Source organism: Pterocles gutturalis, unplaced genomic scaffold (assembly GCF_000699245.1).
Source record: "Pterocles gutturalis isolate BGI_N339 unplaced genomic scaffold, ASM69924v1 scaffold6679, whole genome shotgun sequence".
In the NCBI taxonomy this organism is placed as follows: Eukaryota; Metazoa; Chordata; class Aves; order Pterocliformes; family Pteroclidae; genus Pterocles; species Pterocles gutturalis.
The window spans coordinates 137112-152341 of NW_010133148.1; the positions used below are offsets into that span (position 1 = coordinate 137112).

Here is a 15230-nt window from a genome sequence, read left to right on the forward strand (position 1 = left end):
TCTACCAGTCCCCCGAAGAAATGCCAGGAAGGGAGACATGTACCGAAGCCCAGAGGGGGAGCCCACAGACCCTCGTCCCTAGAGGAACCCAATCGATTGCGGCGCTGAGACAGAGAAAATGCTGGCAGGTGGCAGCAAGAAATATAAGGAGAGGGAAATATAAAGAAAGGGCTGTGTCTGGTGTTCGGGAACATGTGTCCTGACAGCGCAAGAGATACGTGATGGTTGGACAGACAGAACGACAGCAAGAAATGGATGTACAGGCTGTGCAGAAATGGAAAATGAGACACGATGAAGAGAGGCGGTTCCTCTCTAGGTCTGCAATACCTATCCCACCTCCTTCTCTGTGGCTGGGGACTGAGCTTGGAGGCTTTTTCCCTCCACTCACTGTTTCAAATGGGACCCAAGGTGCTAGTTACGGCGTGGGATGGTTTTCTATTGCCGATGGGAAGTGACTCTGCTCAGTTTGTACCAGGCAGCTGCAGGTACACAGAAACACAGGGCCTTCGGTGGCAACTCCCATGAAATGGCCAGCAGCTGAATGGATTTTGGCCATGAACTTCCCCTGGCTTCTGGCAGTTGGGCAGGGCAGGTGCTGTGCCCCAACCGTCCTGAACAAAGAGCTTTGTTATTCTGGTGCCTTTCACTGGCAAATGAAAAATCCCCCAGAGAAAAGCATACACCAGGAACAACTCAGCAGGCAAGGATCCAGGACAGGAGGTGTGAATTAAAGGCCTGCTACAGTGATAATGATCATAAATAAATAGTTGGTAATTAGCATCTAATTAGCACATCCCATCCATTGACCTCCAAGCCCTTGGATAGAGGAAGCTTAGCCTGGTTTACCGATGTTACAGAAGAGGGGAACTGAGGTGGTGAGGGTGACAAATACAGTGTTACTGCTAATTTCAGGAGGTCAGCTGCTGGGGCCTCATCTTTACCCTCGCTCACCACTTACCACTTTAGAGAGCGGGTGGAAGGGGCTGGAGCTCGGCCCCTCTGAGAAGCCCGTTTCATCACTCTCAGGTTAGACAACACTTCAAGGACTGGGGTGGCTCAGAGAGGTGGCCTGCTATCAGAACAGATTTGCCTCAGGCAGGACAGCAGGAAGAGCTAACAACCTCGGGAACCTGTTCTGTATTTCCCATGCCTTGGGGAGCCCCCAGTGCCCCTCACTGCCCATCCAGCTCAGGAGGCACCTCTGCTGTCTGCAGCATTTGCAGGATCCAGGCTCACCTGCCTGCAGTCACAGCCCCGCTGCTGTCTTCAGGGAGAGGAATACCCCGCGGTCCCTGCTTTGAGCCCAGATGGAAAAGTGGCCATATGGGTTGTGCTGCCTGCCTGGCAGTAGTCCCAAGCTGGGGTGTAGGGGGAGCATCCAAAGGATACCAGTGCTGAGCCCCCACAGCTGGGGAGCTATAGGAGAGCCACAACAAGTTGCCCCAGCTGCCAGGTAAGTCTCCCAGGCAGACAGCACTGCTTCATCCATCAGATGGTCACTCCCTCCTCTGCCCCCTGAGAACCCAGAGCTCATTGCAGTGTGGCAGTGCTGCAACTCACCACTGCAAGAGGTACTTCCATCTCTCTCATGAGACCCACAACTGCTGGTCACTGCCTGTCATTAACCCACTGGTAAAACGAATCGCTCCTTTCACCCCAAAGGAACAGGGTAAACTTCTCTTCCCTGCTCTCAAAGGTGATGCCCTGCAATATCACTTTGTCTCTCTGAAATCAGGCTATGGCCATATATTATTTCTTCTGTTTAACCTATTTCTTGACATCACTTTCTCTCCCTGACACTACCTAAACATATCCACATGTCTTTTCCTCACTCCTGTGGCTACGCTCATTTGCAAGTCATCAAATTCCTTCTGTCCCACATGACATCACATAGCATCGCTTCCCACTGTCTGCATCCTGTGATGTTACTCCTTTCTGGAGCCCAGACAAAGCTACTCAGGTGCTCACAGGCTCTTGGTAATCTGTGGCAGCCAGGTGAGCAAGTGCACACACCAACATGGTATTGTCAAGAGCACAAATGAAAAATCATGAGAATTACCTAACATCAGAAACACCAAACATCATCCTGAACAAATGGCTCATCCATCTCATGCTTTACTGCCTCAGTGGCAGTCTATATCCTCATCCTACTCCTTCTTCTACCTTCCAATAAATATCTGCCTGACACGTCTTCACTTTTATCATGTCCAATGATCTCTCTGAATCCAAAGCAGAAGACAAGGGAGAAACAAATTGAATGTATCTTGGTATAAGAAAGGAAAAGACAACAAGAGGAAAGGAGAAAAAATCCAAGCCAAACCAGTGCAAAACCACACAAAGAACTTCACTGCTCCCTCTGCATCACAGAACTCCCCACCCCTAGAAGGAGACACCGGTGATTAAGACAAACATTAAGGAGACGGAACTGACTGGTAGCTGTCAGCCGCTCGCACTCTTCTCTCCCCACCTCCTCCTCCTCTTCTGTCTTTCAAAGCACACCAAGTGTTTTCCTACCTGTAACATTGACTTCCACCAAGCCCGACCGTGTGCCGATGGCGTTGGAGGCCTCACAGATGTAGGTGCCAGCCATGCTGTAGGAGACAGGCCCTTTGAAGTAGATGGTGTTGTTCTGGATTTCCACGCTCCCTGGCAGAGTCCCATTTGGCCTAGGGGAAACAAAGATCACGGTTAGCCCCGGAGATGACACTCACTAGGGTCAAGCAGTATTGCAGAGGTGACACTGAAAAGGGACCCCAGCCTGACTCTGCTTTGCTCCAGTTTCCTGCCCATGTAACTCTCCTGGGCAGCTGATCAGCCAGTGTTAATTGCAACTCAAGCTCAAGGAAACTGGTGCTGATTTAGAGCCGTGCCATCTATGACCTACCCATGTCAGAACAGTCAGATAAGTGTGAAACTGGAATAACGCAAAACCAAGTCTAGAGATACACAGAATAAATGAACAAAGGCAGAGAAAAAAATTTTTTAAAACCCTGTGTGTTAGGAAAAGACACACATGGCCTGGTTATTCTTAATTACTGAAGCAAAGTAAAGTAATTACTTCTCTTAGGCAATTAAAAATTACTCAAGTAATTCTTTCCCCTCCTCCTGACAAAAATGTGCACATATTGTCAGCAATTCGTATGAAGCAAAAGGGAATAATGGGGGTATAATTAGGCTTGTAAAGAAGTGCCTAAATGCACACACAAATATTTTACATGTCTACATATACACATAGGCACACATGTATACCAAACACATCAGTCTTTCCCAGCTACATCGAGCCAATGATCCCAAAGCTGATGGAAGAACAGAATAGTCTAACGTTTGTCCTCTGCCTATGGGTGAATCAGGGCCCTGAATCTGCAAAGACAAGAGCACATCTGAAAACTGTGCTGTGGGATGCTAAAGAAGGCTATTGCTTCTTCTAACAGCTCCCCTGACTGTTGCTCATCACCATCCAAATAAGATGAGAGGAAAGCACGGCTGGTTTTCACATTCCAGGCCAGAGAAAAACATAATCAGCAGTAATTGCCTCCTGACTCCCAGGAAGGGGAAGCAACACCTATGACCACACGGATAAACCAAAGATGTTGGTGGATATTTCTCTGGCTACGCAGCCAAAGAAACGAAGAAACAGTCTGATATTGCCAAAGTGGCACTGTGGGAAGGAAGGGGATGGCCATGCACCTAATTTCCATTCTTTAGCTCCCTACACACGTGCGCCCTGTATGCCTAGGTGGTTGGCTGCAGTACTGTTCTTTACCAGGCTTTCATCCCATCTGCTTGGTCTGCCTCCTCCTTGCAGGGCCCTGCCCACAGGCAGCCTGGGACCAAGAACGGGAGAGCAGGAGTCTGGGTTTAAAGAATCAGGGGCAACTCTGTACCCCAGCTTTTTCTTCCTCCTCCCTTTTCACCTCTATTTCCCCCATTCTCACTCTCTACTTTCCTCCTCTTCTGCCTCCATTCTCCTTACCTCCAGCTGCACTCTATCTTTCCTTTCCATCTTCTCTCAGGTCAATAATCCTATACTCTGTCCTAACTAACCAACCAAATGTGCAAAAAGGGAGAGACTGGGGAATCGAACTGAAGCGCTATCATCAGGCTTAGAAACCCACACTCTTTAATTTTGTGCTTGCTCTCTCTCCATTTTTCTCCCCACAGTTCCATCTCAAAGTGAAGTATTGATGCTCCCAGCTTCTTAGCTCACAGAGAACCCACAGGAAAACAACTCTTTCCAGTGTTAAAACAACAACAAAAAAATCATCAATCATGCAAGCAGATGGGGACCAACTCAATGCCTGGCTCAAAGACGCGCTGTTCCCAAGAATCATTTCTGCCAGGGCTGTATTTATTACCAGTGCAGTGTGTAAACCAGGTGTGCAAATGACACATCATATTCAGACTCAGTCATGCAGCGCCATGCCCAGCCCTGACACCTGCATCCCCTGTTGTGTTTGAGCCTAGTTTGTAACTAACCCTCTTTCCTGCCCTGGGCTACAAAAACATCACCTGGCTGAGACATTTGGCACCTGGTTACCCTGTTCTTCAGCTCTCAGCCTGCCTTCAGCATCACTATCACAGCAGGAGCAGACTGCCCCAACAGAGATCAGGGGCTGCTTGTGCTGCTGGCTGGCTGTACACAGCGACGGAGATCCTGATGCCCAGGAGCTCCGCAAGCACTCAGCCTCCAGCCCTGCATGGGAGCAACAGCAGAACAAAGGGATGAAATTACTTGCCCAACAGCTGAAAGAAAACTGCTCCACTCACAAGGCTCGCTTCAGCTCAATTTGCCAGCCCTGCTACACAGAGATAGCCTAATCTGGCATCTCTTCTGCCCTCGGTGCCACACGGGGCATCTTTGCCCACAACACTTTCCTGGCAATGGTGTGAGGAGCCCAGAGTGCCCCCTTGGAGTTTAAGTCAAACTGGCAGAACCAACAGAGGGAGAAACCTGGGGATGAGAACTAGAAAAAAGGCAAGAAAAACAATCCTCTTCAGACTTTCACTGTGAACAGTTTGATCTAGGAAGTGAAATGAGAGAGAATATGCCTAGCTCCTTGCAAAGCCATTTTGAGAGCCTCTTTCCTGATGACAAATGCCAGCTGAAAAGAAGAAAGGATCCATTTGATCTTTCTTTTTTAAAGCTCTATGAGTTCTTATAGAAAAGAAAGAGGGAGAGAGAACCACCTCAGGTTGCATCAATTCCCATCCGACTCCCCAGAGACCCCTCACTCACTCTTCAGTTCTTTTAGTGTGTTCAGCCAAAAGCTGAAACCCTGGAGGACAAAGAATTGCTTCTATTTAATGTCAGTTGAATGGGGATGAGTCCATCGAAGGGGAGCTCCTTACAGTTGGGGCTGATTCCAGGGAAAGGTGATGAATTTTATGCTATTTGTGCCCCTTTATGGAAGGGAAAGCCTGGGTTCTTTTCCAGCTCTGCTACTGAGGCACTTAGTGATATGCTGGGCAAATTATTCACCTTATCTCAGCTGCTTCATGTCACTAGAGCAGAACATTATTCCAGTGAAGTGAGAATAAGAAGCTAACCCAGGTATTGAGGCTGCACTGTGCTGGTAGCGAGCTCCACCCCAGCCCAGTGGAGAGGGGCTGTGTGGGATCCCTACCCACTGCCCTTCCTTCCCAAGTCCGAGCTGGAACTGGGCCCTAATTGACCAGAGGGTGACTGAAGTTTCTACAGAGACTCCTTGGTCCTGTTCAAAGATCATATGTGCTGCTGAGAGTAGAAGCACTGCAGGCACTTACAGCTTCCATTCATAGGTGTGAGCTGGGGGGTTGGCATCAGATTTGCAAATCAGCTTCACATCCTTCCGGTTGAGAAACCAGTTGCCATCAAAGCCCTCAATAGTGACTTCTGGCTCATCTGCACGGGGATGAAAAAGAGAGAAGGGCAGGATGGAAAATGAGAGGAAAGAGTTACGGAAAAGGAATGGGGAGAAAATGAAATAGAAAGAGATGAGAGGGCAGGGAGGGGAGAACAAGAGAGATTGCAAGGTGGGAAAAATGATGGGACAAGGAGTGTCAGAGAGGGTGAAGGGGAGGAACAAAGGGACATGGCGGAGGCAGAGAGAAAGAAGGTGTGAAAAAGACAAAGCATATGATTATTCCAAGGGATCACTTCAGTTTTTACTCTCCAGAAAAAGAAAGCAGCCCCCCACTTCGGCCCCTCCACCAGACCAACATCTTCCCTTCAGAAAAATCCTCTTTTGCCAGCCTTTATCACCCACCCCCAGGACTGACCATGGAGCATCGCCCTGCAGCCCTGCCCATGCTCACTTACACTGCACGTTGAGGGTCATGCTGTCGGTGAATCGGTCCAGCTGGTAATTGACCACACACATGAGCTGCTGCCGGTGGGCCTCCCGGCTCGGCACCAGCCGGTACCTGCTGATCACTGTGATGGTGCCGTTGCTATTCCGGATCTCCTGGAACTCTGCTTCCCCTTTGAGCTTGGTGTCCCAGGTGACAGTGCTAGGGGGCTTCCCATTAGAGGAGGTGCAGGTAGCTACCAAGATCTTTTCTGTCCTGCCAGACTTGGCGATAAGTGGCCGCTTGGTACCCTCCATCCGATTTGTGGGCTTAGCTGCAGGGAATTGCAAAAAAGAAGGAGGAGGAGAAGAAAGGGGTAAAAAGGATGGTTAGAAAAGCAATGCTATCCTCTCTACTACAACCCAAGAGACACCTAGCACTGAGCCTGTGATAGACCTTGTGGTGAATCCAGAGTTGTGCAAACTGCCAGCAATTTACGCTGGGGAAAGAATGGTGGAGGTGGCCTAGATGCACAGACAGACAATGGAAAGTCAATCTTTTCCTGACACAGGTTTTCAGCCCTATGCTAGAATGAGAAACCAAAACTGGAGAGCAAATGAATAATGCGGACCTTGGATGAGTCCTGTCTACTCACAACCCTAAGCTCCATGGACATGCTCTACTTGTGCTTAGGATCTATCTGTTGTCTTTTCTCTCTGTTCACTTGACAGCTGCCAGCTCATTAAAACTCACCACTTCCTTGGGCAACAGGTCACTGTTGCTGCACCTGCATGAAGAGATAGGGGAGCTGAGGCCTGGAAAGAGGAAGAGGTGTTCCTGAGACAACCTACCCTGGGTTCCCTGCCCTTCACCTCTTCACAGTCAACTTGAAAGATCATCATACGTAAAATTTACATTCAAGATTCACGTTTGCCCTGAGTTCCCAGGACATGAGTCTCAGGTTCCTCCAGATCTGTTTAAGTGGAGGCAACAGTTCATACTACAAAGCTTGTCCAGGATCTTACCCAGCACAGTGAGGTTCAGTTGACTTTCCCGGTTGCCAGTTGGGAAGGTAGCAAACTCACAGATGTAAACTCCCTCATCCTCCAGCTCTAGCCGAGAGAGCTGAATGGTTCCATCTTTGAAGGAAGGGTTCCGAAAAGTCACCCGCTCTTTGTAAGGAACGAGGATGGAAACCCCCATAGCAGGGTTGTAGATGGCCACATTCTGCTTGGTGCCGTTCGTGACTTTCTGCCACGTGACCTGCGTGATCTTCACATTGGGGAGCGGATTGGTGAAGCTGCAGTGCAGGACCACGTCTGTCCCGATAAACCCCGAGACTGTGTCATTGACTAAGACAGTCTGAGCTTGCAGCCCTGCAATAAAATGGACAGACATGAATATACATGTACTTCTCAGAGAAAGAGAGAAAAAGAACAGTTCTTGGACATCAGGCCCATGAACTCCTTCACTTATTTCGTTTGCTGCTTCTTGGCATGGCTGATACAAGAACAGTCTATGGCTACAGGCACTCAGTAACTTTTGCAACCACCTGCACCCACCTGCAGCTCCTGCAGCTTCATTGCTGTTCATAAACACCTTCCCTCCCACAATTGGTGTTCACACTTCACTACAACCAGCCCTTAATGCTCTGCAGTGAACCTAGGGCTCACGATCGCCAAAAACCACAAGGCTGGATCAATAATACTTTCCTTCCTTTTGTCTTCAACTTCAGATGACACTAAATCAGTTATTGTAAATGTACAGAGCATGCGTATCTGGAGGCGAATGAAGGCACAGATATTTACCAAGATAGCATATCCTAACATATGGTAGCACACACTCAGACATCTATTTAATCCTATTGGAAATGCATCAGTAATTAAATGAGCTGCAGAGACTCAGCCCTGATTCCAGAGTAGTGATAGTTCCCATATAAGAACAGATTTATGGCAATGCCCATACACCTTGCGCAATCTACCTGCATGATCTAGATCGTTTCTGTGGCCTTTTTTTTATCCCCAAAAGTGGCTGCATTTAGGAACCTTCCATCTTGATTCTATGGAGTAAAGATTAAAGGTCCTTAGGAAAAGTGGTGGCTGGTGTTCATGACTGATATCTTGCCTCAGTTGATTCCTCCCTTGACAGTTGGAGAAAAATGTCTCCCACCAGACTGACCCTGAAATTCATCTTTGGCTGCCATTGTGTCTTTCCCTAGATAATGCTCTGGTAATTATACAGCCAGTATTTAGATGATAAGTAAAACAGAGAAGCAAGGTGGTGAGAACAAGAAAAGCGGGTTTTGCTCACTGCTTCTGGCAGAATCTGAAATTGGATGTATTCTGGGAGACTGAGAGTAAAGGAAAGAAAGGGATAATAAAAAAAGAACGATGTATAAAGAGTGAGGAACATGAAAGAGTAATGAAAGACAGAGAGGCTGGGGAAAGAAAAACATTCATAGCAAGAGAAACAGGACAGCATCTTCTAACTGAGGGGACAGAGCACTTCTGCAATGCTGCCCCTACGCTGTTCTTTCAGGGGACTGATGGACTCCCCGTGCAAGGCCAAAATGAACTCCTAGTCCTAGCCCCCACAGACCCCTGGCAGACATGTACTGTGACTTCTGCACAAGTGCAAGGGTACAAAAGACTTCTCACCCACAAACACCGCCTCTACCATTCTCTCGGCACACTCCCATGTTGCCCCCTTACTCCATGCCTACCGTCCTCAGCCTGATCTCAGTCCTCTATCTCATCGAAGGCTCTTCTTTCTCCCTCTCCCTTCCCTCCATGCCAACCCTGTGACCCTGAGGACAAGCCTCAAAAATCCAGCCTGGCCATGAGACGCCATCAGCTGACCACAGTCGTCAGCAATTAAGACCGAAACTCGGTCTCTAGAGCTTTGTGTGAACTTGCCCCCTTCCTTGAGTCAAGTGCTGCTTTGCCCCACACCCTAGCATTGCGGCTGGGTGCTGAGGAATGTTTTTCAGCACTGCTTACAGCCACAGCAAAGCACTGGTGCCCTCATGTGCCTGCATGCATGAAGCCAGCCAGTCCTAGAGGCTGCTAGCTGAGCTGGGGGGGCTGTAATTCCCCCTCCCAGTGCAGCCCGGCCATTTTCCCCATGCATGTCCCTTCAGAAACCAGAGGGAAGGGATGCTCCTGCTCTGATAAAGACACAACTGGACCATGTTTCTCCATGCCAACCAGAGGCACTGGCCTACTGGAGAAGGATGGCCAGGCGGCGAGACACAGTGAAATACTTTTCTGACACCAGTCTGGCCCGTGCCCTGTGGGACCCCGTGGCCCACAATGGCCTTCCTGATGAAATGAGGGCAGCAAGTGCAGAGCAGGGCTGGGTTTAGATAATGCTACGCTGGGATTTGAGGAAAGAACGGACGGATGGGGAGGAGGGAGATGTCTCCAACATGCTTTGCAGCATATGCTGTTCCTTCTACCCCGGAGGTGAGAGAGCTTCTTGCAGAATTGCCCACACCTGCGGAGGTGAGCAACAGCTTTGCCAAGCAGTCTGGCTCTGAAGCCTTTAGAGCCTCGCAAAGCGTGTGGGAGCTTGCCGGGGAGCAAAAGCAATCACGTAGCAAAGTCCCTGGGAACAACCTGCCGCCCAGCTCACGGCTGCCTGTGTGCTCAGCACTCCCTCTTTCTCCCAAGGCTGGAGGAGAGCGGATTCATCAGCACCAGTCCCCACCTCTTTCATGAAGGGCCCGTGCCCCCAGGCAGGGCCTGCCCGGGGCTGGGGCGATGGCACGGCTGGCTCCGCTCCCACACAAACTCCCTGACCCCCCACAGGCCTTGGCGGTTCCCTTTGAACCAGCCTTTTGACATCCCAATAGAAGAGGCCCCATTCGTGATAGCAGGAAGTCATGGCCCAGCACCTCCTCGCAGGGCCAGAAAAGCAAGAGATGAGCCCAACCCCAGAGAGCAGAGGATGGAAAGCTGCTGGCTTCTCCTCGGAGTCACCCTCGCAGGGCAGCTGGGAGCACAGCCCGGTCTCTCCCCAGCGGGGCGCATGGACAAGGTGCATGGCACACAGGAGACTATGCCAGGCTGAAGGCACCACCGCCCACGGATGGGCACCTAAGACATGCCCCTTAAATAAAGATATTGTCAGAAAACCTGTCAGAGAATGTGGTATATATCACAAGAGAGTGATCCATCCAGTCCCCCACTTCATCATTACTATGTCCTTTCTTTACGCTATGATTTCTCTGCAAATTAATGAATGACTCTTCTAAACATCGAGTGATTTTTCTTGACCTTGATCGGCAGCAAAGGTTCCCACTTCTAACCTCCTCCTTCTACCCTACCCCTGCCATGGGATCCATGCATCAGTGCAGACTGTACTTGGACATAAATTGGAGAAAATCAGCTTTTGGTGCTGACGAACCTGACCCTGAACCAGATCCCAGAATTGTCCTGCAGAACCCTCCTCTGCCCAGGTGTAAAGAGTCAGACTTTCAGCTAGGGAAAAAGCCAGTGCCAGCTGAGGACTGTTTGCCAACAAGGAAATGCTGCCAGCACTGGGATTCAGGCCCCTACATGTAGCAGCTTCAACAAAAACACATTCCAAACTTTCTAGAGGCTTCAGGGGAAAAGGGAAAAAAAAGAAACCAGCAGAAGAAATAACAAAACAAAACAAACAAAAAATACCCCCAAAAACCCCAAACACTGTGCGGAAATCGTGTTTCCTTTCCAGGTGACTAACTCACGGCTCTTTTGCAAGACAGGGAAAACTCTTTATGTTCCACTCCTCCAAGCCACCTCATCAGGGAAATAACGCACCCATTGCTCGGCTCCGTACCACAGCAATAGCACTCACACTTCAAGAGGAATGATGAGGAAGGGGAACAGATGGAGTAGAGGGGTTTTACAACTTGTTGGATCAGCTTCCCATGCTCCCCATCCTAAATCAGAAGCTAGAGGGCAAACTAGCTGCTGTCACGCTCTGGGGAGTGTTTGATTGCAAGGTGACTGAGCTGGGATGGTGGGTCTTCCCTCGCCCCGTTACACACTCAATAATTCATCAGGGCAAATGCATAGATAATTGACAGCAATGAGCATGCAAGGCTGGGAGAGGAGGAGAAATAAAATCGCTAATCAGCCTCCGGAGAGGTTTGAACATATTAAGCAGGATGTGTGTGTGCATGTGCAGGGCTGGGGTTTGCCTTGCTTTTTCTTTACCGGATTATGTGTGTGGTCGGTACGGCAGAGAAAAGGCTTAGGATAGCTCCTGCCATTTACAGTTCGTATGCCAGAACTCCCAGTGACCCCCAGTCCACTCTGACACCTCCCAGGGGGCAGCCAGCACATGAGGAAGGATTAGCTGTATAGGCTGAAGCTTGCTGAGTTGCATTTTACTCATTAGTTTCTTGACGTTATTTTTTGTTGAGGACCAAAAGCCATAAAAAAGGCCCAGCTGAGTGCCAAAGACATGTTGGTGCCAAGACCTCATTAGTGGAGACCTCTGAGATCCTGCTGCTCCACCTTGGCCTCTGAAGTGGTTTGTGTTGATGCCTTTCCCCACGATCCCAAACACAGATATTTACTAGTTCATGCAAGGCCTTGAGGGCACTGTGCAGAACTAACAGTGCCCTGCGGCACAGGCAGTGGGATGGGAAGGAAGATCTGGGCTCCCTGGGTGTGAGGGGCACTGGGGAGGGAGCAGCCTAAGTGTCAACTGGGGGCTCTTGAACCTGAAAACCCTCTCTCCTAAAAGCCCGGGAGGTGCTGTTACACTGAGGCTCCCACACTTGCAAACCTGGTTCTTGTTCCCCCATATAGAAAACTCTGGAAATTATCTCCAGGCACTACTGAGCTCTGTCACAACAGTGAGCCACCAATCAATGCCTCTTTGTTACGAACCATGTGAAGTCCACACTGCTTTGCACAACCTTGCCTCTGCTGAGCCTCTCACCAATTTCTCTCCCTCCTGTTCCCTGATACTCATCTCACCCCAAGGGCATTGAAACAGCCCTTGGCAGAAGTGTGGTGAGCCGCCCTTTGGTGTGGCAATATCATGGCTGATGCAAATGTCGGGGCATTCAGTCCCGATAGTCTTTGCATCACTTAGAACTAAACTGAAGAGGATGTGGAGAAGGTCACAGTAGTTGAACCTTACAAAAGGACAAAACAATGTATCACGCTTCAACCTACAGAAGACTCCACACAAAGCACCTGATTTTGACACAGCCCCTTGCACTGCACCTTGTCTATGGGCAATGATGTCTTGTACGTGCTGCCCTGTGCCTCACAGACACTTTAAAATAGATCTGAGAACTTTCCAGGAGGGGAAAAATGGGATGGAATAGAAGCTCAAAACTTTCTAGCTGGTGGCATTTATAAATTTTTCCCCTGGTATTTCTGAATGCATCTTTCAAATCTTCCGTTTTTAAGCAGAAACCAAGGTCTGAAATGCAACCTTCATGGAGCAGAACACAGCCAGCCTCCAACAGCCCAAAGGAATGCCACAGGTGTGTTAGGCAGGGTGGGAAACGGGAAAGAAGATCCTAAATCCCAGCAGAGGAATTTCAGGTGGCAAGAACCAAAGGTTTGAGCTGGCGCTTGGCCAAGACGTTGGGGTTAATACTTTTCCTCTTGCCGGAGAGACTCTGTATTGATTCCCAGGCATTCAAATCAGTACTCTGCTGCTCTTCCAAAAGAGCACAGCGCATGCCTCACCCCGCTTAGTCAACGGCACACTGCAATGAAGGAGTGGTCTCCAGTGACACACCAACATGCACCTCCTGCAGCAGCAGACTTTCACTAGAGGTCTCTCAGTCATGCACTGAGTCAGCCCTGCCCCACTTAAGTGTGGGGCTTGAACACCAAAGGGAGTAGAAGAGGAAGACTGAGTTTCCAACAGAAGGGAGGGGGCCTTAGAAAGAAGATGAGATAGTAACAGATGTGGCAAGACTATAGCTCCAGGTGACATGGCTGCACATGAAAGGGAAAGGCCTGAGATAACATTGTGATTGGGTGGGGGCCACCGAGAGAAACTGCAAGCCCAAGCATCCCTTCCCCCAGTCAGGAGCTAGGAGCTTTATGGGAGCTGACGGGAAATGGCAGCACGTACAACGGCCCATCTGGCTCTCATCCAAATCCCTCTCCAAAAAGAAAGAACAGGCTTGGCTTTGGCTTGCAAATGGGAAACACAGGGCCTTCTACTCTAGGTCACCGGTTCATATCCAGAACCAGCACATAGTAGCAACAGCAGAGACGTTATTATCTGAGGACTAGTCAATGGCTTGTATTGAGTGAGGTCTCTAGCCAGCCCTTCATTGGCTGTCTGCTGGGACAGGACAGTGGAGATGCCTTTGGGATAAAGCAGGGTTGCCTCCTCCTGCCTATGTAGTATTTCCTCTTTAGATAAATAGAGCACAAAGCCGCTTCAGGATCCACTTGAATGAAAGACCTTTCCCTAAGCACCTGATCCATTGATGCTCTACTTGTTTTCTCTTAAGGTTTTGGAAGTCATTGAGCCACCACTGGGATCCACACAAAGGCCCTGAACAAGACCAAGGCCATATTTGTCCTAGGTGTTCATAGAAATAGATGAAAGAAAAGCAGATGCCAGGGTGAGACCAGCCACAGATCAAACAGCGAATAGCAGAGATGAACACCAGACTAGACCACTAGTTCTTGCTGTCGGTGCTTCAACCTTGCAAGCAGCCTCAGTTGCAGCCAACCTTCTAGTTCTCTAGGAAAAGGGCTGCAAACCAGAGGAGTGGGAAGGGAAGAACCATGCCTGCTTTTGCTCCCGGCTTTCACTCATTGCTGTACCTTTCCTGGCTTTCACACAGCTGCTTTGCTTCTCCCCCACCAAGTCACGGGGAGGGGAACATGCCCCATGGCAAAAGCAGGAAGGCTGGCAGAGCAGGGCCCCGGCTGAAAGCGCTGACACAGCACTGGGAAAGGCCTTCCTGCAATGAAGCTATGAAACCCCATGCTCAGCAACAAAGCACAAAGGCTCCTCAGTCACCGCAGCGGAGCCAGCTCCTGTTGCCCGCCCCGCCCCACAAGCATGTCAGCTAATCCTTCTGCAAGAGCCGCCAGTTCCCACACACCTGAGCAGCGAACCAGACTGCCCTTTGCCTCTACCTGACGTGCGCCAGTGCTCAGTACTTGGCCCACTTTCCTGTCGATGCAGCCTGTCCCTCCAGGTCTTTTGGACTGGACTTTACTCCAGCTCCTTCCTCAGCTCTTTTCCCACTAAGTGCTCTTACTCACACCTGTCCAGGGCCTGGCTTCAGAAGACTCTCATCTCCTTTACCCTGTGGCCTTGTGCAATTTATTATAGCTAAGTCACATCTCCGTTCTGCCCCTGCAACCTGTCTCCATAAGCTGGGAGAGGACTGCCTCTCAACCAGGTCTGCAATGCTGATTTCTTTGACTTGCCCTCTCTCCATTTTACCCTAACAAACTTTCCCATCCCTCTTATGTTTTTCCAACATCATCACCACACCCCAGACCACTCACTTGCCTCTTCCCCCCCCTAGTCACTAGTTCCTCTGGAGGACACCAGCGAGTATGTCCAGGATCTTTAATACTGCACTAAGAAAAGCAGGCAAAGACAAGGGTGGACAAAGAACAACAAATCAAAGACCCTTCTCTCAAGAGTCATCTTGTTGCCTGCCAGCAAGGAAAAAGCCAGGGTCACCTTGCTTACCAACTGTGTGACCTGTAAACAAGAGGGAAGATTGAGAAAGGGGACCACGTTCAGAGCCAATGCTTATTTGGTGGTTGGGTGGGGAAGCGAGGGCAGAAAAGAACAGTACAGCTGGAAAATCAAGTGTGGAGGAGGGGAAAGAAGCTGAAGCATTGAGCAGCAGAAAGCTAATTAAGCTGAGACTGTCCCGAGACTTTATCTTGATGGGCTGAGTCCCCAAATGTACATGAGTATTTTCTCTGCCTTGCCTCTTCCTTGGACTTGTGCATTACCTTGGA

General features: G+C 49.6%; 1 protein-coding gene across 1 annotated transcript in view; it reads right to left on the reverse strand.

The window, feature by feature from the left end:
- Window positions 1-10748, reverse strand: part of PVRL1 (poliovirus receptor-related 1 (herpesvirus entry mediator C)) — a gene marked incomplete at its 5' end in the record, with an annotated part of 18064 nt that extends 7316 nt beyond the window's left edge. Inside the window, 5 exons of the mRNA XM_010081113.1 lie at window positions 2515-2666; window positions 5764-5881; window positions 6299-6601; window positions 7293-7664; window positions 10677-10748. Coding sequence (XP_010079415.1) covers window positions 2515-2666; window positions 5764-5881; window positions 6299-6601; window positions 7293-7664; window positions 10677-10748 — 1017 coding nt within the window. The remainder of the gene's footprint in view (window positions 1-2514; window positions 2667-5763; window positions 5882-6298; window positions 6602-7292; window positions 7665-10676) is intronic.
- Between the last annotated feature and the right edge of the window lie 4482 nt (window positions 10749-15230).